Source organism: Equus caballus, chromosome 7, assembly GCF_041296265.1.
Source record: "Equus caballus isolate H_3958 breed thoroughbred chromosome 7, TB-T2T, whole genome shotgun sequence".
Lineage (NCBI taxonomy): Eukaryota > Metazoa > Chordata > Mammalia > Perissodactyla > Equidae > Equus > Equus caballus.
Window position 1 is genome coordinate 69,612,391 of NC_091690.1, and position 22,583 is coordinate 69,634,973.

General features: G+C 58.5%; 1 protein-coding gene across 6 annotated transcripts in view; it reads right to left on the reverse strand.

Annotated features, from left to right (window-relative positions):
• MYO7A (myosin VIIA) overlaps positions 1 to 22,583 on the reverse strand; it is an 85,736-nt gene that overhangs the window by 37,867 nt on the left and 25,286 nt on the right. For 4 of the 6 annotated variants that reach the window (XR_011440674.1, XM_070273257.1, XM_070273256.1 and 1 more), the window contains exons 5-19: positions 21,832 to 21,849; positions 20,319 to 20,503; positions 19,640 to 19,761; positions 19,404 to 19,546; positions 19,009 to 19,122; positions 17,659 to 17,812; positions 16,512 to 16,588; positions 15,754 to 15,873; positions 14,790 to 14,932; positions 13,625 to 13,835; positions 12,950 to 13,085; positions 10,333 to 10,439; positions 4,470 to 4,607; positions 2,450 to 2,608; positions 1,930 to 2,022 (exon numbers count right to left, since the gene is read on the reverse strand). Coding sequence is in view for 5 of the 6 variants with exons in the window: in XM_070273257.1 (XP_070129358.1) it covers positions 1,930 to 2,022; positions 2,450 to 2,608; positions 4,470 to 4,607; positions 10,333 to 10,439; positions 12,950 to 13,085; positions 13,625 to 13,835; positions 14,790 to 14,932; positions 15,754 to 15,873; positions 16,512 to 16,588; positions 17,659 to 17,812; positions 19,009 to 19,122; positions 19,404 to 19,546; positions 19,640 to 19,761; positions 20,319 to 20,503; positions 21,832 to 21,849 (1,920 nt within the window). In the remaining variant the exon portion in view is untranslated. The remainder of the gene's footprint in view (positions 1 to 1,929; positions 2,023 to 2,449; positions 2,609 to 4,469; positions 4,608 to 10,332; positions 10,440 to 12,949; positions 13,086 to 13,624; positions 13,836 to 14,789; positions 14,933 to 15,753; positions 15,874 to 16,511; positions 16,589 to 17,658; positions 17,813 to 19,008; positions 19,123 to 19,403; positions 19,547 to 19,639; positions 19,762 to 20,318; positions 20,504 to 21,831; positions 21,850 to 22,583) is intronic. The other 2 variants (XM_023645657.2, XM_023645656.2) reach the window with 1 other exon arrangement.

Below are 22,583 nucleotides of genomic sequence, written 5' to 3' on the forward strand. Positions count from 1 at the left end.
GGAGAAGCCTGATTCGACCGGATGGGATCAGAGGGCCCCACAGGCACACACTCTGGTTTCATCCCAATCCCTTGGGCCATCTGTGCCCAAGCTCCCACTGTTCTAGATGTCTCTGTCACATTGGCCCCTGACCTGAGCCAGGCCACCGTCCTTTCTCTCCAAGATCTTGGCAGCAGCCTCCTACCCAGTGTCCTGGCCTCTGGCGTTCCCACTCTGGATCTCCCTCATGGGGGGATCTTACAGGATACCCCACGGTTCCCAGGGTCCAGCCTGGTCTCCTCCCCTGGCACTTAGGCCCTCCATGATAGAGCCCTGCTGCCCTCTCCAGCCCTCTCTCCTCCTCACCCCTGCCGAGCCCCCAACCCTCACTTCGGTTAGACGAAACTCCATCATTCATTCAATACATATGAATCGAATGTCTGCATGTGCCAGCACTGTGCCAGGTGCTGGGGTGGGGCTGCAGTGAGCCACGCAGACCTGGGCCCTGCCCTGGGGAGGCTGAGTCTCATGGGGGTCTCAGACAGTCACAGAGAGTCACAGACCACATCACTCGTGGACAGGGCCCAGCACAGGAGAGCTGCTCAGCCAAGGCTGAACGAATGAATGAATGAATGAGAAGCGGGCGTTGGACTCTCAAAACTACTGCCCATTTCTGAAAAGCCCAGAGAGGTGAGGATGGGGACGATGATGATCCTCAGAGCTCTCCGGCACCAGACACCGTTGTGCTGCACACCCTCCCTCACACACACAGGCTGGGGTCAGACCAACCCAGGCTGGAAGCCCTGCTCTCCGTTCAAGGTCAGCACCTGACCTTGGGCAACTCGCCTCTCCTCTCTGAGCCTCTGAAATGGGCAGAATAATCCTACCTCACAGGGCTGCCAGGAGGACTAAATGAGATCATGGACAAAAAGCCCCACTCGGGCCTGGCGCACAGAACGCGCCTTCGAGGTGGCAGCTGTGAGATGCACAGGCGGTACAATCGACACACCTTTCTGGAGAGGAAACGAAGGCTCAGGATGACGAAGGGATGGGCCTCTGGCCCCTCAGCCGGGGAGGGATGAAACTAGACCCCAGGACTCCCTCCAGCTCAGGCTGGGCGCCTCCCATCCCTGGATTGCCCGAGCCCCACCCGCACCAGAGGAAGGAGCCCTGCCCTGTCACCCAGGACAGCCAGAAATCTAGTACAGCGGAAATGGAAAGAGGGAAGCTGGCATGCTGGGAGCTCACGCTGACCCCGCTGCAGCTGCCTCGCCACCACCAGCTCCCAGCAAGCTCTGCTCCAAGGCCAAGACTCCCCACGGACCAGCTTCCTGCTCCCAGCCCTGGCTGCTCCCCAACCACCCAGCTCCCTGTGTCCTGGCCAGGCTGGGATGGGAGCCAGAGGAGCTCCACGTGCGTGCTCAGGGGGGTGGGAACGGGTCTCCTACAGAGCGAGGGGGTGGCCCATGGCCGACCATAGCCTAGGATGAACCCCATCTGGCAGGAAGTCACAGAAAGGGACCTAAAGATACACTCATGAGCCTCCCCCGCCCCAACACACAGGTATACCTCATCTTACAGATGGGAAAACAAGGCTCTGAAAGGGCCAGCGACCTGCCCAAAGCCTCAGGGCAGACTCCACAGGGTCAGGACTGAATCCAGGACTCCGTGGTGAGCCCACCTCTGGCCTTCCATTTCCTCACCCACATCCAGTGCTCTGACCTGACCCCCAGGTCATAGATGGTCTCAGTACCAATTTCCCCTCTGCCACCAGAGACTTGCCCCACACCGGCTCCTCCCGGCCACAGCTGCAGGGCAGGAGGACTGCACGGGGCCAGCACTGCCCCCTCTGCGGCTGCACCTCTTCCAGAGAGGCCATGAGGACCCGTCCCCACCACGACGGCGAGTTCACAGACCCCCATGTCTGCCGAGGTCAGAGGCTATGCTCACCTTCAGGAAGATCTTGGTTCTGCCAATCTGCCAGTCATCGTGGGTGCCCAGCACAGCCTCGGCCATGCGCTGGCACGTCCCCCGAAGGTCGTCCTGGGGGTGCACAAGGGAATGGGCAGCCCAGCCAGTAGAAGACCACCTGAGTGTCCCTACTGAGGCTGGGAGGCAGGGCTCTGGCTCCAGCGCTGCCCCCGACTCTCTGTGTGACCCTGGCCGGGTCCTGCCCTCTCTGATCCTCAGTTTTCTCCTTAGCTTAGTTGGATGATTTCGAAACCCTCTCCCACATCTAACATCCAGGGCCCACTCGGCAGCCCCGATCTTGTTCATTACACCACATGTGTGAATTTGATGTCAGCTGAGAGTGGCAATCGAAGCCCTCAGATGCACTCCAGTACCTGACCCCCAATTTTCCCAGCTGTAGCTGAGATGGACGAGGTGATGCTCCAATGAGAAAACTGGGGCCCCGTCCAGCCCAGAGCTGGGACCCTCCCTCCCAGTGTCTGTGCCCCCAGCCCTGCACCTGCTTATAGGCTGGCTTCACCCCAGGCAGCAACACTCGGTACCGCTCCACGAACTCCACGAAGCTGTAGCGGATGGGGTAGCCAGCCCGGCGGATTCGGATGGTCTCCATCATCCCAGAGTACCGCAGCTGGCGCACACAAAGGTGCCGGTCGAACAGCTGCCGGGCACAGGGCCAAGGGCATCAGCGCTGGAGGCTCCCGCTGGGAGGCCAGCTCTGCTCCGCATTCTCCCAGCCCCAGACAAAGGCCCAGAGAGGCCAAGGCCACACAGCACATGAGGAGCAAAGGCAGGAATGGACCCAAATCTGCAGTTCAAACCCACAAGCAGCACGAAATGAGACTCTCACGTGGGGTGAGCTGCATGGTTTAGGGGCACAGAGGAGAGATGGCTTAATTCCTCTTGGCATATCTCAAGGGGGCTTCATGGAGGAGGCGGTCTTTGATCTAACCCTGAGAGGAGAGAGGGCACTGGGGTGGGGGGAGGGCGGGGCAAGCATGTGCAGAGGTGCAGAAGCCTGAAAGCGAAGGACTCCGCGGGGGACTCACGGGGACCGAGAAGGCTAATCCATGCCAAGACTATGGTTGTGCGGTGGTGGGTGCCCTGCACAACCCCAGGGACCCCCTTCATATCACAGCCATCATAGATTTCTAGTTACTGAGACAACTTTCTGGCTGCTGACAGTAAGGTGCCTTAAGGAGGAGACATTTTTTTTTTCTAATGGGCACAAAGTTCTTTTTGTGATGGCAACAGGGCAGGCCTGGCCCCGGGCTCCCAGAAGGGTTGGGGAGGGCCTCAGAGGCCGGACTAGTGGGGCAGCAGGGAGTGACCAGGTCAGATTTGCATTTGAGACCCAAGTCTCTCACTGCAGGGGAGGAGAGGCTGGAGGCGGGTGGCAGGAGACCAGTGAGGAGATCCTGCTGCAGATGCTGAGGTCTGGGCCCAGAGGAGGTCCCGGCAGCATCTGAGAGCAGGAAAGACAGTACCCAGCTGCCTTGGCTGGTCCCTGGCCTCAGTCCCCAGACCCTCTGCCTTAGAGGGGCTCCCTGGAGCCCTCTTTGACCCTCATGTCCCTGCAGACCACGTCCTGAGCCCCAGGGAGACTGGCCAGCCCACTCTAGGCAATGTTTCCAGGCAGGGGGCTGGGGGCAGGGGGCAGGGGCAGGGCCAGCAGGAGGCTTCCGCCACCTGCTTCCTCTCCCTCCAGGCACTTTCCCTGGCCCAGATCTGGCCTCCCGCCTTCCTTCCCTCCCCGGACCCCTCAGGCCCCAGCTTCTCCCTGGGCCTCTGGGAAGAGCCTTGTGGTAAACAACACCTCCCAGAGCCATGGAAGGAGAGGGCCCCCAGTGAGGAGCGGCCCAGGCTCCTGGCTCTGCAGCCTCAAGCCCCTTAACGTCCTTGAGCCTCTAGTCCCGCATCTCAGATGTGGGGCCATAACAGTCCCTCCCTCTTAGACCATCGGGAAGGTTGAATGGGGTTGCAGAGGGACAATCTGGCCTGTGCTGGGCACACAGAAAGAACCCAATAAATGTTATTCAGAAGAGTCAAAACAGAATGTTCCCAACCAGCCAGAGGAATCCAGGAAGGCTTGAAGGAGGAGGTGGTGGTTGTCCTACTGAAGGAGAAGGGGCTTTCAAAGTGGGGACCACAGCAAGAACCATGGCTGCCACTTACTGAACACCTCTTAGAGGCCAGGCAGTCTGCTGCATTATTGCCTGGAACACCCCCAGGAGGTGGGTAGGATCTGCCCAGTTTCCATCTGCCCAGTGAGGAAACTAAGGCATGAGAGGATTAAGTGACTTGTCTCCAGTCACCCACCTTGAAGGTGTTAAGAGTCAGGATTTGAACCTGCGTGGGGCCCGCTGCAGAGTCCAGGCTCCTTCCAGGGCACCTGCTGCCTCCAGTAAATCGGGACCTTGCAGTTCCCGGAGACGACCAAGTCTCCCGCCGCCCAGCCCCCGCCCGGCCCTCCATCCCGCCCCACGCTGGTCCCCGCTGGCCCGGCGGGCCCGGCAGCTCACCATGGGCTTCTTGAACTCGTTGGGCTTGATGCAGCGCACGAAGAAGGGCTGGCAGGCGCCCAGCGTGCGCATCAGCAGCTCCAGGGACCGCTTGAACTGGCTGCTGAGTGTGGGCGAGCGCTTCCTGGTCTCGGCGCCCTGGGGGACGGACCGGGCGTGGGAGGGGCTGGCCGGGCCCTCAGCCCTCCGGGAAGGGAAGCGGCGGGGAGGGCGCTGGTCAGGGCCCAAGGGAGAGCCGCCGGCCCGGGCAAGCGGCGCTGGGGTCTTCCTGTGACCCGCCGGGTCTGGGCTGGAGCTTGACCCCACCGGACGAACCCGTTGGGGAGCCTCCCAGGACCTCCAGAGGTGTGGCGTCTGGGCCAGGAGGAGCGCTGCACGCGGAGCAGGAGCCTAGGGTTCCCGCCCTGGTGAGCTGGATGACTCCGGGTGAGGCACAGCCCCTCTCTGAGTCTCCCTCCTTCCTTCCCACTATAAATGAGTGGCCGGACTTGGTCACCTCGGGACACAGAGGTCGTCTCTAGGGACAGGTAAGACAGACCTAAATTCAAACCGTGGCCCCACGACACCCTAGCTGTGATCTCAGGCAGGTCACTAAACAGCGCTGACCTTCAGTTTCCTAAGTGGGAATGGTGCCATACATCGAGCTGACGGGGCTGTGAGGAGGGTGGGCAGGGCGCGTGTTGGTAAACAGCAACCTGGGAACCGGGATGTGTGTGTGTGTGTGTGCGCGCGTGCGTGCGTGCACGTGGGGGTGTGTGGCAGGGTGCTGCCTGTGCCCCCTCCCCTCCCTGTGGGATTAGCGGGTCAGCAGCAGGCTGGGAGGGTGGCCCCATAAGCCGCTGAGAAGGCACCCAGCCGGCCTCCCACCCTGCAGCCCCCCGAGGCCCAATGAGCCGGCCGCCATGGGTGCGGGTGAGCTGGCCAGCAGCCCCTGCGCTCCCGCCCTGCTGGGCCCTGTCACACACTGTGAGATGAGGTGGGCTGCTGGGGGACGACCCGAGCGGCAGCAGACGGAAGGCGACCGTCTCAGACGGCTATGGAAAAACTGGACGCTGAAAGCAGGTTGGATTCCAGAGCATTTTGATGTTACTGCTTTCGTGGCAATTTCATGTGGGTGAGAATTTCTTATTGGTGAATTTGATTATTATTGTAAGATTTTATATTTAAATGAGTCATAATTTTATTTGATATCCTGTAGCACCAAAAACCAGCAGTGTGCATTTGATGTCTGGGGCCCGGGGGTGGGGCGGCCAGAGGCGTTGAGCCCATGGTGACGTTGGACGACACGTCCCTAGACTGAGGGGAAGTGGCCAAGAGACAGCGAACGCCTGCTGGTCTGAAATGGGCCGCATTTTCCGTTTTAGTTTATGTGGAATATATGCTAGGGTTTTGCCGAGGAAGCTGGCAGTGCTCACACTGGGGTGGGACGAGCGTCAGGTCAGCCCCACGGCGGCCTCAGAGCCGCGTCCAGCGGCAGCACTGGGTGACCACCCCAGTTGCCTGTGCAGGCTGGGTGTCCTCAGCATGGGTGAGAGCCCCCACCAGGAGCACACACAGGACACACATTCATACACACAGGACACACAGACACACACCACACACAGCATATGCACACACACACAACACACACAGAGCACACCCATAGGCACACGCACAGCACATACACACAATACACACAGAATACACACAAGCACATACACGCAATACCCATAGCACACACAAACAATACACACATACAACATACACACACACACACATTACACATAACACACACCCTTCTTTGGTTTCAAACATCACACTGAAACTACTTCTGTCTGTCTTCCCTGCTGGGCTGTGAGCCCGCAGGTCTGCCTCGTTTGTGCCCCAGGGCCTGGCACATGTAAAAAGCCACAACACTTTGCTGAGCTGAAGCGGTGCTGGACTGGTTCCTAGTGTTCGTGGGCTCGCCAAGATTGTATACTTTCCAGTTGCTCAGGCCAAAAATCTAGGAACCGTCCCCGACTCCTCTCACATCTAATATGTCAGCAAATCTTATTGGCTCTACCTCCAAAATGAAGCCGGAGTCGGACCCTTCTTACCACTTCCCCCGTTGTCAGCCTGGTCCAGGGCGCCAGTATGGCTCTCTCAGATTATGGCAATCACCCCCAAACTGGCCTCGCTCCCTCTGTCCCCCACATTCCACACCACCCCCCACTGCACTACAGACACAGCAGCCTGAGGGAGACTGTCAAAACACAAATCCAGTCACGTCTTACCCAGCTCCAAACCCTCGATGGCTCCCCAGTTCACTCAGCATGAATACCAAGGTCCTTGTAAGGACGAACAAGGCCCCGCAGAGACTGGTCCCCGTTTCCTCCAGTCTCTCCTCCACCTTGCTCACTCCCTTCCAGCTGCTCCAGCCTCCCTGCTCTTCTTGGAACACACCAGGCAGGCGTGGGCCTCCAAAAGCACCTTCGGGCTTTCACACTTGCTGTTCTCTCTCCCTGCAACGCTTTTCCTCCAGAATGCCCGTGGCTGGCCTCTTCACCTCCTCATCAACTTCTCAGTCGAGCCTTTCCTGACCCCCACTCAAAACCGCAAGCCCCACCACCGGCTCTCCTCCCTCCTTAATTTTTCTCTGTCTCCTATATCACCGTCCAACATACTATATATTTTACTTATTTTATTTGCTTCTTAACTATTTCCCCTTCTGCCAGAATGTAAGTCCCATGAGGACACAGACTTTTTTCTGTTTTGTTCACTAGTGTGTCCCCAGGACATAGGACAATGTCTGGCGTGTGACGGGCCCTCCATAAATGTTTGTGACTGAATGCAGGAACGAGCCAATGGGAGCTGTGAGTGGCAGGGTCTGCTCTCACTGCCCTGGGTTTCTGCCCTAAGTAGTTTTATTTCATTGAGGAGAAGGGCTGTCCTTTCTGATATTCATTGTTTTCTGGGATAACCTGCAGGTATTTGGGGATTGGGGGACAGGCGGAAGTCAAAAGGCTAAAGGTCAGTGTTAAATGACTCCACGGAGGAGACCTGAGGGGCAGACACCTGAGCGTGCGGTGAACGGGGCTGGAAGAGTGGATGGGAGAAGGCACCTGCACGAGGAGTGAACAGGAGTCCTGTGGACTCCGGGCCCTGGACATGTGACTGGGGTTAGACATCAGTGGGGGGGTGTACAATGCCCTGGAAGAACCCCCATCCTCGCCGCTCACCATCCCTCCAGCAGCAGTGGCTGGGGTGGGGCCGCCCGGGGGAGGCAGACACAAGAGTCCAAGGATGGAGGTGCAGGGGTCGGGGACCTGCAGGACGGGCGTTCAGATCCCTGGGAGGAGGGTGCGGGCCTCCAGCCTGAGGACAGCGCTGCACCAGAACTCTGTCCTCGGATAAACTGACCTACTCACTCTCCCTTCACCAAGCGGATTTCCACTTCCCTTTACAGAGCCATCATGTTTCCAGCAGTTACAAAGCATTCTCTCCCTAGAGGGGACGCTTACAGAGACAGCATAGTACAGTGAAAAGGGGCAGGGACCTGAAAAGCCTCACTCCAGCCCTCATTTGTATGTGACCTTGGACAAGTCCCACACCTCCCCCAGGCAGACCTGGGTCCGATCCCTGTGTGTCACAAGCTGTGTGACCTCGAGCAAGCACCTTGGCCTCTCTGAGCCCCAGCTTCTTTACCTGTAATGTGGGGGCAGTAGACTCACAGGGTTGCTGTGTAAGTGTGTAGCTCACAGCGTGGCCCAGAAGAGTAGATATCATTGGTATCAAATTTGTCCTTGCTGTGTTCTAATTCTGTGCTCCCAAAACTCCCTCAGGAGTGGGCCACTTCCGGAGACCCTATGGTTCCTCAACCGGTGGGTTCTAGTGCCAGGGTCCAGGGGAAGGGGCCTCAGAACAGGAAACTTCAGGGAGAGAAGCCTCAGAACAGGAAACTGGATGCCTCCCGGCGGTTTGGAAGCGGAGAAGGGGTAGGAGGAGAAGATGGGTTCGATGGTTGTCCAGGACTACCCAAGATCAGGAGGAAGGGTGGACCTGGGTAGGGGGCTGGGGACCAGAGGAAAGAACGAGGGAGAGCCCAGGGCCATACCTGGCTCACGGGTGCTGCGACCCTACAACACTCGGGCTTTGGGTGGGAACTGCTGGAGGCTGGAGCTTCAGTGCCCAGGGTCCCTCTCTGCTGGTGGCCCTACATTCATCTTTTCAGCGGCTGGGCCACAGTGTTGGACAGGGGTGGGGGGTACAGAGCCGACCCACAGGCAGAGGACAGAGGGCGCCGTCCAGCTCCCTGACATGCCTGAGGCTCTGCTCAGCTGCCGTGGGTTTCGTGAATCGTTTCAGAATTCTCCGAGGCGCTGGGCAGCAGGGGGATGCCAGACATGCAGGAAGGAAGAGGGACTGAGCATAAGATCAGATGCGGGAGGATGTCAGTATTAGGCAGAGAGGAAACCGAGGGTTGAGAAGAGAGAAGGGAGGCCAAGGGGATGGCAGAGCCACACTGCTGCTGAGGGTTACCCGGCACCTCTGGGGCCTAAAGCACCTGGGGAGCCGTGACCTGACGGTGGCTGCCAGGACACAGCAGGGATGCTGCTCCAGGGCCCAAGGAGGTCCAGGGTGATGACTTCTAGTCCCTGCTCCCCAGGATGTGTGACGTGGGGTGAGTCACACACCATCTCTGAGCTTCACTCCCCCATCTGCCAATGCAGAAAATACCACCGCCCCTCCTGCTCCACAAGGTTATCAGAGGGTCTGACCAAGGCTCAGATGGAGAAATGCTTCACAGGGCCTGGTGGGAGGAAGGAGCAGGACTTGATGCCTCAGGGAGACTCAACATGGGCGCAGGGCTTGAGAGACAGGGGTTCAAGTACCCGCTCTGCCCCCGGTTCACGGGGTACGCTGGACAAGTCTTGCCTCTTTTTCTAAGACTCAGTTTCCTCCTTTAAGAAACTGAGATGCCTGCAGTACACACGACTAAAACCCAAAAAACAAAACCACTCCACAAACCACGCCACAAAAAAACACACTCCAAAAAAAGAAAAAGAAGAAACAGCCGGCCCTTTCCCCAAGCCTCAGCGCCTCCCCAGGGGCCGCCGAGGCCTCTCCCACCATCCTCTGCCGGGGCTGGGGTCTTTTACCTTCGCAGCAGCTGCTGACTGGCGGAGGGTGCCCGATGAATAACCACAGAGAAACTATGCCAGGAACCACAGTGCAGGGCGAGATGGGGGGCAAGGAGAACGTGGTGGGTCAGAAAACGGAGGGCCAAACCCACCAGGGAGAGAGGAGGATGCTCAGGGCAGAGGTCTGGGCTCCTGGGGGCCAGGACAGCACGGGCACCCGGACAGGCACCGAGGGGGCAGCCGCTGTGCCCTCCTGGTGAGCCCCTTGATGCACCCTCCAGGAAGCCATGGGATGGAGGAAAATAGGAAATCAAAAGGCATACACTCCTGCAGGAAACAAGTCCACCAGACCACCACTCTAGGGACAAAGGCGATGCAGAGGATGGAAAATTCTCCACCCCCGTATGGGTGCAGGGCTGGCGCAAATACACCCTCTGTGCCCGTTTCTCTGAACGCCCACACTCATCCACGTCCTCGAGGCTGGACATGCTCCCTTCACCAGCGCTCCCTGTTAATGGCTGGAGGTCCCAGGAGGGGGGGACCCCCAGGGTAAACAGAGTCCTGATCAGGCTCCGCTCTGTGACCTGTCATGTGACCCCACCCACAACCCCCAGTCAGTACAAAAGGACCAGACGGGAGGATCTTGGAGGCCCCCAAGCCCCCTCACAGCACAGCAGATGTCCCCTCAGGTGAAGCTGTTGGACACAGACCCGGCTTCTGGGGGCCCCTCCCACCCAATGGAAGCCCTGCCCCCACGTTACCATGGCGACGTCGGCCTGGAAGAGCTGCTTGATGAACTTGTTCCTGGAGGAGTGGACCAGCTGGATGATGTCTCCGTGCAAGGTGTCCCGGTTCTTCTCCAGGAAGCCTGGGCAGCGACAAAGAGCAGTCACATCTTGCCGGCTCCGGCAGCCTCCCGCCGACACGACTCAGCCCTGCCCAGATCCGCAATGTCTGAGCCAGGAGGACCCTCAAAATTCACCCAGGCCAACTACACCCATTTTACAGTGGGGGACACTGAGGCCTGGAGGGAACAGCAGCTTGCCCAAGATCACAGGGAAAGGCAGCGCCAGAGCTGGAACTGGAACGCCGTCTCCCGACCACACAGTCCCCTCTCAGGCCTCGTCAAAGAGAAGGGCAGGAGGTCCCAATCCCCGGAAGGGAGCAAGGCCACCTTCCTGACTGATCCCCCAATGCCTGAAATGCCAGCCCTGGTCTTTTGAACGAAAGTGCTAGAAACCCTTGTTAAGTAAGTGTGTCACCTGGGAGAGAGCACATGTGGATGCGGTACTAGCTAAGAGTAAAGGAATTCATTTAAAATGCCTCGTGTCTGGACAGTGCCTTGTATTCTATCTACAAAGACCCCCACAGCACCACTGCTCACACCTCCCCCTGTGCGTGCGGGACGGGAGGGGATTATCTTCCCCATCCCACAAGGGAGGAAACCGATGCTCAGAGAAGCTAAGCAAGTTGTCTAACAACACACAGCAAGCCACAACAGGCAGTTAAGACTCAAACTGAGGACCCCTGGTGCCAGCTCAGGGAGGCTGCCCTGCACCTCACAGACTTTGGAGCTGGGATGGAATTAAGCTCTAATTACAGCTCTGTGACAGACTCACTCTGGGACCCTCGGAAGGTCCCCTTCTGGGCCTCAGCTCCCTCACATGTCAGATGGGGATGATAGTACCCATAAGCTCTTGCTTGTCTTCAAATCACCTAACGCCACCCACTTCATAAATGAAACGCTGGATTAAAGCAGTACTTTGCAAACCAGGAGATGCTGGTTGAAGTGTTTAAAGCAGCTCAAAACTGGTTAGTTAGCAAGTCATTTCCCTCTCCGGGCCTCAGTTTCCAAATCCATAAAAGTAGGTGCCCCTTACTTTCCCTCCAGACCTAACATTCTACAGTTTTATAGCTTCGCACAGAGTCCACTCAGTTTCCATTTCTGCATCCTCAGCAGCAGCCTGAAGCCTGGTACGTAACACATCCCAGTGACTGGTGGTTGAACCGAACTGAAAAACACAATCCTCTGTTACTCCAAACAACAGCCCCATTTGTTTGCCCGACAGTCCTTCAAACATAACGTTGCCTTCCTCCTCTCTAACAGCGGGGTCAGATCTCACGTCCAGTATTTTAAGGAGGGCTGGCAGCCTTCAGATTCCAGCACGGCTCACTGACACACACTACCGCCTTCTGGACCAACACGACGAGCAAGTCTGAAACCCATGTCTCTTGGCAGACTTGTTTTGAACTTCCCTGGCCTTCACCTGTGGGTGGGACTCTTTGGGGTTGAGCGGCAGGAGTTAACGCAGACACATCCCACAGCTGCTGCGCCCTTGCCCTCGCCCGAGGCTGAGGCCAGCCCCTCACGTCTGGTGGGAGGGTGGGGTTGGCAAGGGCGGTCTGCTAACTTTTGACAGTCCCTGTCGGAATTCCAAGTGGGTAAGCCTGACCGTTGTGACCCTCCTCTTCACTTCTACCTTTAAAATGAGCCCGATTGCGTGTCCCATGAGGAAGAAGCTGCATCCCCTTCAAAGCTCTCACTTGGTCTTGTTGCTGAGAGAACCTTGGTGGTCACCGGGCCGGTTCAAGGCCTGGCTTTGCACCTCATGGGCTATGTCATGGAAGGACAGTTACCCGTCCCTTCTGAGCCTCAGTTTCCCCATGTGTACCAAAGAGCATTGAGCCCACCCAAAAGAATTAAACAAAAGCAGGGACTCCAACAGATGCTTGCACACCCGTGTTCATGGCAGCACTATACACGACAGCCAAAAGGTGGAAACGACCCAAATATCCATCAATAGATGAATGGATAAATTAAATGTGGTGTGTATATATGTACAATGAAATATTAGCCATAAAAAAGAAGGAAATTCTGCCATGTGCTACAACACGTATGAACCTTGAGCACATTGTGCTAAGTGAAATAAGCCAAATACAAAAGACAAACACTGCATGAATCCACTTATATGAGGTACTCAGAATAATCAAATACGTGGAAATAGAAAATAGAATAAAGGTTACCAGGGGCTAGGAGGTGGGAGGATGGGGAGTTATTGTTTAACGGATGCAGAGCTTCTATTTGGGGTGACGCATAGGCTCTGGGAATGGATAACGGTGATTGGCGCACAATATTGTGAAGGCACTTAATGCCGCTGAACCGTAGACTTAAAAACCGCTAAAGTGGTAAATTTTACATTACATATATTTTACCACAATTTTTAAAAATCTCTTAAAAAAATTAAAAAGAGCCCTGAGCCCAGTGTTCCCTAAGGCCACTTCCCTCTTTGCATTCCAGGCCCCTGGCGTCTCAGTCCTGGGCTGGAGGAGGCGGGGAGGGCCCAGGCCGAGAGAGACATCGGCCGACAGCGCCCATACCTTGGCTCTCATAGTAGACGACGCCTGCGAAGTGGATGATCCCAAACTGCGTCTCATGGTTGTTCTTGGGGGGAACGTAGTTCGAGTTGAGTTTGTGCTGGGAGTTCAACTTGTGCAACATGGTGGTGTCCGTGCCCTGTGGGGACCGAGGGGCTGCTGTGGAGCTGCCCTCTCCTCCCCACCCCCCTCCACCAGGCCGCGCTGCCTTTCCTGCCCCACGTCTTTGCACCCCGTCTTTTGTCTTTCTTAAAAGCTTCCCCTCCCTTTATTTATACCCCACACAGTAGCTCTGTGGACCCCACTTCCCCATCTGTTAAGTGGGTGAACTGCAACTACACCACCTTGATAGTATATTCCAGTTTAGAAAATCTATTTCCCATGATTAAAATTGATTAAAATCCTGGGAGTCCCTCTCTGACTCCGAGACATATTCCGTGTCTGCAGCACCTACTCTGTGCCAGCTGAGTGCTCAGATCTTCATCCTTTGGTCCAGCACCCAGGGGACTGTAGGTGACCCCCAAATGCCAGATGAATGCACTTGAGTTGGCCCCAGAGCCACCCTGAGAGATGGGTGTCATTGTCCCATTTTACATGTGAGGAAAGCTGGGGCTCGGAGTGCGCAGGGGAGCTGTCTGCCCGCGGCCAGCAGGGGACCCCGCCCTGCGGCAGGCCCACCTTGGGGAACTTGCTCTCCTCGTCGATGAGGGAGATGATGTTCATGGGCTTGTTGGCGATCATGTCCAGGGCGTCCTGGTTGTCGGTGAACTCGATGTGCAGCCAGTCGATGCTCTCCAGGTCGTACTCCTCCTGCTCCAGCTTAAACACGTGCCGCACGAAGAATTGCTGCAGGTGCTCGTTGGCGAAGTTGATACAGAGCTGCTCGAAGCTGCAGGGCCCCGGGGCACGGGGGACACGGGGGCGGGGAGGTGGGGTGTGGTTCAGGCCCTGCTTCACCACTCAGGGGCCTGGCTCCACTCCACGTGCAGCATGCCCTTGGCCACCCTGTTCCCATCATGGCATCTCCAACCTCTGAGCCAGGGCAGCATCGTCAACTCCAACCCCCTCCACGTTCAGAAGAGGACACCGAGGCCCAGCCAGGGCAAAGCACTTGCCCAAGGTCACCCAGTGAGTCACAAGGAGAGTTGAGGCTAGAACCCTTTTTCCCTGCATGACCAGGCCCTGTGAGAGGGCTGACGGGTGGGCACCAAACCCCTGACAGAGCCCCTGGGATGGGAAGAGCCAGGGCGCGGGGAAGGTGGGCCAAAAGAGAGACCCAAAGTGCCCGGACGTGGGAAGGGGGCTGATGAGATTTGGCAAGCAGAGCCTTGACTGACAGCTGACATCTCTGAGCCGCCAACTGAGCCTGCTTGCAAGTGACACTTGGTGTATTCAGTGTGGGGGCTTTGAGACGTCACACATTGCAGGAATTGAATTATTGAAGTGACTTGCCAGGAGTCACGCAGCTAGGAGGTGGGGCAGAGTGGGCTGCTCCATCCGTCAGCCCCTCACATGGCCCCCAAGGGGTGCAGGACCCCAAGCGTGGCCCATCTCAAGCTTGGCTCAAGCCCGGCCTCGCGTGCTTCAAGGCCCCTTGCAGCTTGGACACCGGGCAGATCAGCGGTGGGGCCTGGCGTGTAGAGCATCCCCACCACCCTTGCTGGCCCCAGCTGACCCCGGGCACTGGTGGGGATGGGGCCCACCGGGACGACTGAAGTCAAATTTCCAACGGCCCGCCAGAGTATGCTTGGAGCCAACGAAACATGGTTTATAGGGAGATGTGACAGTTCTCAGGCCCATGTTGTGGAAGAAAATCCCCACAGGGCAGACCCCCAGGTGGTACCTGTTCACAGCAAAGTTCTCAAACCCAAAGATGTCCAGGAGCCCGATGGACCGGCGAGAGTTCTTCACTTCCTGGGAGGGCGGCTTGTAAATCGCTGCGTTGATCTTGTCCACGATCCACACGAAGAGGCGCCCGTAAATGCCCTGAGCAGAGCGCCGGCCACGTCAGCCCTGGGCCGGCCGCACCTCCCGGGCCAGCCGCACCTCCCGGGGAGACAGATCAGGCTCTGGGCCCTTGGCGGCCCCACTCAAGCTTCTTCCATGGAACAGCATGCCGTTTGCAACCCCCAAGCCTTTACTCAAGCTGTTCCCTCTGCCGGGAGCACCCTTCCTGCTAGAACAATGCCTCCTCGTTTGTCAAAGCTCTGCTGAGACACCAGCTCTGCCGGGAAACCTTCCCTGACCTTGCCGGTTGGGAAGGAGCTTCCTGTGTTTGGGCTTCCATCTCTCATCCATCTCTGTCTGTCCCATCAGCTCTGGGTATCTCAAGGGTCCCAGAGCCCAGCACAGACCTGGTGCAGGGGAGGCGCTCAATGAATGGCAAAGGGGGGACTGTGGGAACAGGAAGGACTGGGGACCCTCCCCACCCAACCCACATCCTCTGCGGTGTCTTCTTTGGAGACACCAGAGAGGGTGTCCCCTGGGCTGGGAACAGCAGAGCAGACCGAGTGCCCAATGAACATGATTCCACATGAGGCCAGGGGTGGAAGGCTAGAGGGGACCAGAGCTGGCACGGCCCCTGGAGAGCACAACACCCAACCCCTTGTGGGACGAATGTGGCTCAGGGGAAGACAGACTCTTGCCGAGGCCACAGAGAGAGCCAGTGGCCGGAGTCTGGACCCAAGGCCACTTTGGGGTCAAGGCCCCCATGTCCTTCCAGCTCTATGCAATCTGAGGGTCCTGAGCATCAACACCCCAACCTCCCGAGGTGCAGGGGAGCCGGCGGCTGCTTCGCCATGGCCCACCTTGACGAAGGCGTCTCGCACATCCAGCGCCTGCTCCCTGCTGAGCGGGGTGGACACCGTCTCCCCCCGGGTGATGAGGGTGCGGCTGGTCAGGCAGGTCATCAGGTCTGGAGGGTTCACCTGGTGGGGTGACCTCAGGCGCTCACCCAGCCACCCGCCAGCCCGGCCCTCCCTCTGCCCACACCTCCACCTCGCTCCTGCCTTCCAGCCAGGCTGTGCTCAGGCTGTTCCCTTCACTGAGAAGGCCCTTCCCCATGGCCCCAAAGCCAAATCCTCCCACCGATCAAATCCCGCGAAAACACTGCCTGGAAGGAGCTGCTCTTTCGTCGACAGCACCCCCCCACCTCCCCCACCCCCCGCCAGCGGGTCGCCTGTTCCTCCCACAACTGGCTCTGACTTCAGCTTTATTCATCCCAGTTTTCCAACCCAGGGCAGAACCTAGTAAGCGTTTGCTAAAAGACTGACAGACTGACGTCCTCAGGGCCCCAGCCCAGGGCCCCCATGCCCCTGCCACCCCCAGGGGCCGCCGGGCTGGGACGGGCTGTGAGACGCCCAGGCTCTGGCTCCACTCCTCCACTGGGACCGGGTCCAGCACAGACCCTGCACACAGTTGGTTCTCAATATGGAACTTCCGGAACTCTCCGGGCAGAGGGCCCCAGCCCCCCAGTCCCTACTTGCTCAGCTCCCCGAGCCTGAAGTCAGACCTGTCCCTCTGAGAGAAACAGAGCAGCCGCAGGGACAGGAGGCCAAACACTGACCTCGAGCAGGGACGCGGCTGTGGCCAGGCACGGGGAGAAGAGGACCTCGCACGCATCCAGGTTTTCAAACGTGCGGGCTGTTGGCAGCAAGAAGGCGCAGTGTCAGGATGGCGGGCACCGTGGGGACCAGGGGCCCGGCTCGGAGGCCCAGGTTGCCAGGCCTGTTCTCAGGGGCCTCCCCATCACAGAGGGCAGCAGCACTGTGAGTACATGCCTCTCTGGGTCAATATGTTTGATGTATGTTCTCACCATGAGCTACGGGCACCATGAGGGTGGGAACTGTGGACACCAGCACCTGACTCCACGCCTGGCATCTGAGGAGCAGACACTGGCAGCCACACTCCTCTCCCGCAACCTCCACTCCCCAGAGCTCTCAGTGGCTCCTATGAGACAGGCTTCGTGGACTTGCCTAGCTCAGTGCTTGATACCGCCTGCCCTTCCCCACAGATGCCCTGCTCTTTCAGGCCTCAGGACCTTTGCACAAACTTTTCCTTCAGCCTAATGCATCCTTTCTCCATGTCTCTTAATCTTTCAAGACTCACTAGACTGTGAGCTCCTTAAGAGCTGGGATGACTCATTCATTCACGGAGCAAACTTCCCCAGAGGGACAGTTTTGACTTCAGGGTCAGGTCTTACTCTGTCTAGGGACCAGGCTGGGTACCAAGAGCAAGAGCAGAGTGGGGCTTGGTGCCTGCCTCAGAGGACCCACCTCCTAGCCCAGTACATAGTAGGTGCCCAGGGAGTGTTAGATGAGTGAACATGTTCCCTTCCCTAGCCTTCCCCCTTTTCTGAAGATGGCGGCTCAGTCACTCACACTTTAGTATGAATTAGTTCAAAGATCTACCCTCTCTCCAAGACATCTGACCTTAAAGAAGAAACCAAATTCAGAAGGGGTCTTAAAGGGCCCATAATCAACCCCCATATACTTTATCTGTACATCCCTATGGTGGAATTTCAGCACAGTGAAACCACCCCTGAGGCTAGCAGACCTGTTCAAATCTACCCACAGGTGAATTGACCCCAGCTTCCATCCCAAAGAGGGTACATGCTGGGACAGAAACTGAGCCACCGACACCCCACGGACAGCTGGGTGTCGTGCTGCCCTTGGATCCAGTGCAGGCTTGGGGGAACCACTCAGGCCCCTCACCCTCATACTGCAGGTTGCCCAGGTGCAGGATGGCGGCCAGGAGCTTCGAGATCTCCCAGTTCTCTGTGTCGGTGAACATGAGCACCTTCATAGCCGAGCGGATGTTGGCGTACTCCTGGCTGTCCTCCCGGCCCTCACAGGCTATGCAGTTCCCCTGGGGGACAGGGGCACAGTGGGTGCAGGAGGGGTCAGGGAGGCCATGGGGGCCCCCAGAGAGGCAGTGCCTGGGCTGAAGGACCCTCTGCCAGGCCAGCCCGGGGCCCCTGGGCACCGACCTCGCCCAGTAAGCACCAGGACTCCTCTGGAAATCTAGAAAGCTCCTACCTGGGCTTCTCAAGAACACACTTCCCATCTCTGGGCACCCCGATGCCCCTTCCTCTCATGAGCGAGAGGAGCCGGGTCACTGATGCCAAGCCTGCCCGTCACCCTGCCAGGCAGTCACAGCACCAAGGTCCTCCCATGCTCCCCCGCCCCACGGACACTGCACTCAGGGACTGAGCCCTCACCGGGTGCAGCCTGGTGTGGAAGGAGGAGGGGTAAGTGTACACACACGGAGCGTCGACAGGAGTCTGTCCACTGTGTGTGCCTATGAGACCTGTGGTGTGTGTGTGCGTGTATATGTGTTCAAGTGTGTCAGCCAGCCACAGGGAGTGCCCACGTCACACACACACACACACACACCCCTTTGTTGTCCCACATCCCTCAGGTGCCGTAGCCCACACTTGTGTCCATGTGGCCTGGCCCAGCTCCAGGCAAACAGGCACGGGCTCTCCCCACGGCTTAGGAAGCTGGTGCCCCCAACACAGCCTGCTGTGCGCATGGTCCCCCACTGGTGCAGGAGGCAGCGACGGCCCCAGGGCCTACTTCTCCTTGGTGGCCTGACAGCAGCAAGAGGCTGGACCCTGGGCCCTGAGACCAGTGAGCCCTCGAGGCTGAAGCCGCAGCAGCCTGCGCCGTACAACCCTGGGGGCCTGGCTGAGCAACCAGTCTTCACGTCCTCAACGACTGAACTAACACCGCGAACGTGTGCGGGCAGGTTCATGTGTGTGTCCATGGGGGCATGTGTGTGTCTATGGGTCCCTGCATCTGGGAGGACTACACCCGTTTAGGAATATGCATCTACGGTGAGAAATTATCTAGATGCTTGTGCAAGCAGGTGCGTGCTTGCAAGTAGGGGACAGGCCCTACGGCATATACAGGCCCAGGGCGGCCTGGGCAGGTCAGGGGACAGGTGAAAGCCCACAGGGAAGTTCCCACCCCCCCAGGCCTGGAGCTGGGGAGAGGCTGGGTGGGTGCCCCCACCTCGCTGGGATGGGTGTCCCCTCCCCAGGTGCCCCACTTGGGCCTCACCATGGCCAAGTAGTTATAGTCGGAGGCCCCGCCCAGGCCCAGCTTCCTCTTCTGCTCCTCGCTCATGCCCTCCAGCATGCAGTAGAACACGTGGTAATTCCGTTCATCTGGGGCCTGAAGAGGTGGTCGCGAGGTGTCAGGGGGACGGGGGAAGGCCATTAGGAACCAGACAGGTCCACGTGGGAGGGGAGACAGCAAACGTGGTTTATTTACTATGTCAACCAGTGGTTTCATGAACGAGCCCCAGGGTGGGGGTCCTGGTGGGACTGCAGGCACTGAGGCCAGCAGGCAGCCAGCTGCAGAGGGACAAGCAGGCTGTGCAACCCATGTGTCCCAGCCACCCAGAGGCTAAGGGTCCTGTGCCGGGACAGCCCTGCCCCGGGGCTCAAGCCCACCTGGCGACAGACGCGTGACTTCTCCAGCAGGTACTGCTCAATCTTGGCGCCCTCGATGGCGCCCCGCTTGTTGAAGTGGATGTCGATGTACTTCCCAAAGCGGCTGGAGTTGTCGTTGCGGATGGTCTTGGCATTCCCAAACGCTGCAGGGTCGGGAGAGGCTCACAGGCGAGGTCAGCCCCTCCCCCCGCCCTCCGCCCTGGCGCCCAGCCACGCCCTGAGAGCCCCAGGCCTACCTTCCAGGATGGGGGTGGCCTCCAGCACCTGCTGCTCGATCCACGAGTGCTGCCCGCTGATGGCTGCCAGGAACTGCAGGATCAGCTTCGTGCTCTCTGTCTTCCCTGCCCCAGACTCCCCACTGCAGAGGAGGCCCAGGGAGAGGCAGGACCTGTCACAGCCCCCAGCCGCACTCCCCCCCCCAAACTCCCCATCTGTAAAATGGGCTGACAGTAAGGACCTTCCAGGGCTGGGGGAGGGCTAAAGGAGCTCAGTGCTCTGCCACATCCAAGGGTTACTTTCCTTCCCCTTCATTCAGACACTCACACCCCTCCATCCATTCTTGCCATAGAGCATGCACCTGTTAGATATTCCATCAATGCTTTGTCCTTATACCCTCTGCCCAAGAGAGAACAGGAGCCTGAGATTTCAAGTGATCATAGTTTAATAGGAGCCAGCAGTAAACAAAGCTGGACTCAAAAGCTAACATGAGCTTTGGTGGCATTAATAGAGATATAAGACTTGGGAAAGAGGAGGTGATTCTCTACATTAGGATGCAGCACAGAGTACATACGGTCTGGTTCTTGAGCTTCATGGCATTTCTGACCGTATAGGCAATCCCCAGAGGCATTAGTGGGGCTCAGAGCTGGAGATCTGGGTGCTAAGCCTGGAGTGCCACGCTGGTACTGGGCCACCCACCTGATGATGCAGCACTGGTCTCGGCTGTTGCGTTTCATGTTGAAATAGCAATTGTCAGCGATAGCAAAGATGTGGGGGGGCATCTCCCCAATCTTCTTGTTGGTATACTGGCGGATGTGCTCTGGCGAGTAGATGGAGAGCAGCTGGTAGGGGTTCACGGCCACCAGGATAGAGCCCGTGTATGTCTGCGGGCAACAAAGGACAGGGAGCTCACCACTTCCCATGTGGGCGGCTCTGCCTCTAGAAAGCTCTCCAGCTCTGCCCTCTGGAAGGGAGAGCACTGGCTTTGGAGTCACACAGACCTGGGGTCAGAATCCTGCCTCCCTATGAGCTGGGGGTGGTGCCTTCAGACCAGCATTGGGTCTGGCTCGGAGCAGGTGCTCAGTGACGTTTGATGAAGCGAGGAGGGAACGGGGGGAGGAGGGAGGGGCTCTAAGCCTCCATAGCCTTATCTTTATATGTAAAATGGGCAGAATATCACTGTGTGTGAAAATTCATGGAAATAGTGGACTGTGGAATTCACAGCACACATACTCCTCCAGTACTGGCTCCACCCTTGCCTCCAAGGCCTGCATCCCAAACTTTTGGAGTGAAATCCATAAACTGGACCATTTCAGAGTGGAGGCTGGGCTGGTGAGAGGTGAGGGGAAGCCACAAAGAGCTGAAGGGGCCAGGTGTGTGGTTTGGGGGCTGGGTGGGCCCCAGTTTCGGCAGGACTGCTTCAGGGCAGAGGAGCCCATGCTCTGAGCGACACGGTACCCTTAGCCGTCCTGGGTAGCGCAGGTGCGGGGGCCAGGTGCACCTCAGAGAGCCTTCTGGGGGGCTTTCTCTCCTTGGGCTCCTTTCTCAGTGTGTAGATTGACTACCTGTGTGCAACACGTCCTGCTGTGGGCCTAGGGCCCTGCCACACAGGGGACAGCATGGCCTGGCCCTCCTGCCGCCAGGGTGGAATGAGGCACTCAGAATGCTCCCTCCTCCCAACCCTCCCCACCTCTGCTTGAAAAGGTCAGGCCCAGCCCATAACTGGTGATGGATGTATTGACCTCTGGGCCTGGAGAGGCTGAAGCAAGATGTGAAGGCACAGGGGAGGTGACAGCCCCGCCCACCTCATCCAGCCCAGGGCTCAGCGCATCACACCAGACCACAACTGTGCCCAAGCAGCCTCAGCCCAAGGTGGCCATGCAGGGAAGGCACTGTGCCACACGGCCTGCCAGGGAAATGCCCACCCCAGGCCAGGTGGCCACACAAAGCAGCCCTGGGCACCTGAGACCCAGGCTCCAGTCCTGGCTCTGCCCTCCCTGGGCCAGGGGACCTGGCCAGACCGCCCTCCCCTGGGCCCCAGAGGACTCTCCTCTCCCATCCAAGCAGCCCACGCCAGAAGCAGCTCAGCCTCGCCATGCTGACCGACTGACCATGCGCAAGAGTCCAAGCGGGAAGAGACGGGGCGGGCTGGGGAGAGAGGCTAGGGGGAGCGGCCAGGCCGAGCACATGGCGAGAGCTGGGCCACACTCACCCGCCCTCCACAGTTGGTCTGAGGTTGGAAAGTGGGGGGCAGGAGAGAAGGGAGCTAGTCAGTGGGTAAGTGGGGCATAAGGGCCTTCTCCACCAATGACAGCCCACATGGCCCAGGGCTGGGCTAACTCCTCCAAGCAGAACCCACTGACCTCCCACCCCAGGACACCTCAGCCACCATCCCCTCCAGCCCGGCCTGCCTAGCTGTGGGAGCAGCGAGACTCTGGTCCCCAGGTGGGGGAGTCAGCCACAATGAGCATCCCTCTGGCGGATCACTTTGCTGCTCTAAGCCTCAGTTTCCTCATCTGGAAAAGGGGGGTGCAGTTAACACCCACCTCCCAGGGCTGTTGTAAAGACCAAAGGGCGTAACCTTTGACAGCTGCCTGGTACAGACTGGCTGTCCTTAAGTGCCACCTTCCTTTCTTCCTGATACTTCCTCAATAATGTGATCCTCCACCTCCTGGCCCGTGATCACACAGCATGAGGCTGGCTCCATACAGTCGTTCGAGAATCCTTCACTGAGACACCCGGGGAGGGTGGAGGCCAGGGAGGGAAAGCCCGGGGGTGTGGGAGCTCAGAGGAGGCCCGTGGGTTCCTTGAGGTGGGAGGGGTGGGAGCGGGGAGCAGAGGGCTGTCGGTGGGAATCAAGCACAGAGGCGTGAAAGGGCGTGCCATTTGGGAGGTCTGCTGGAGAAAGGTCACCCTGGCAGCCGTGGGAGGATGAATAGCAGCTGCGGAGGCTGGAGCCCGGGA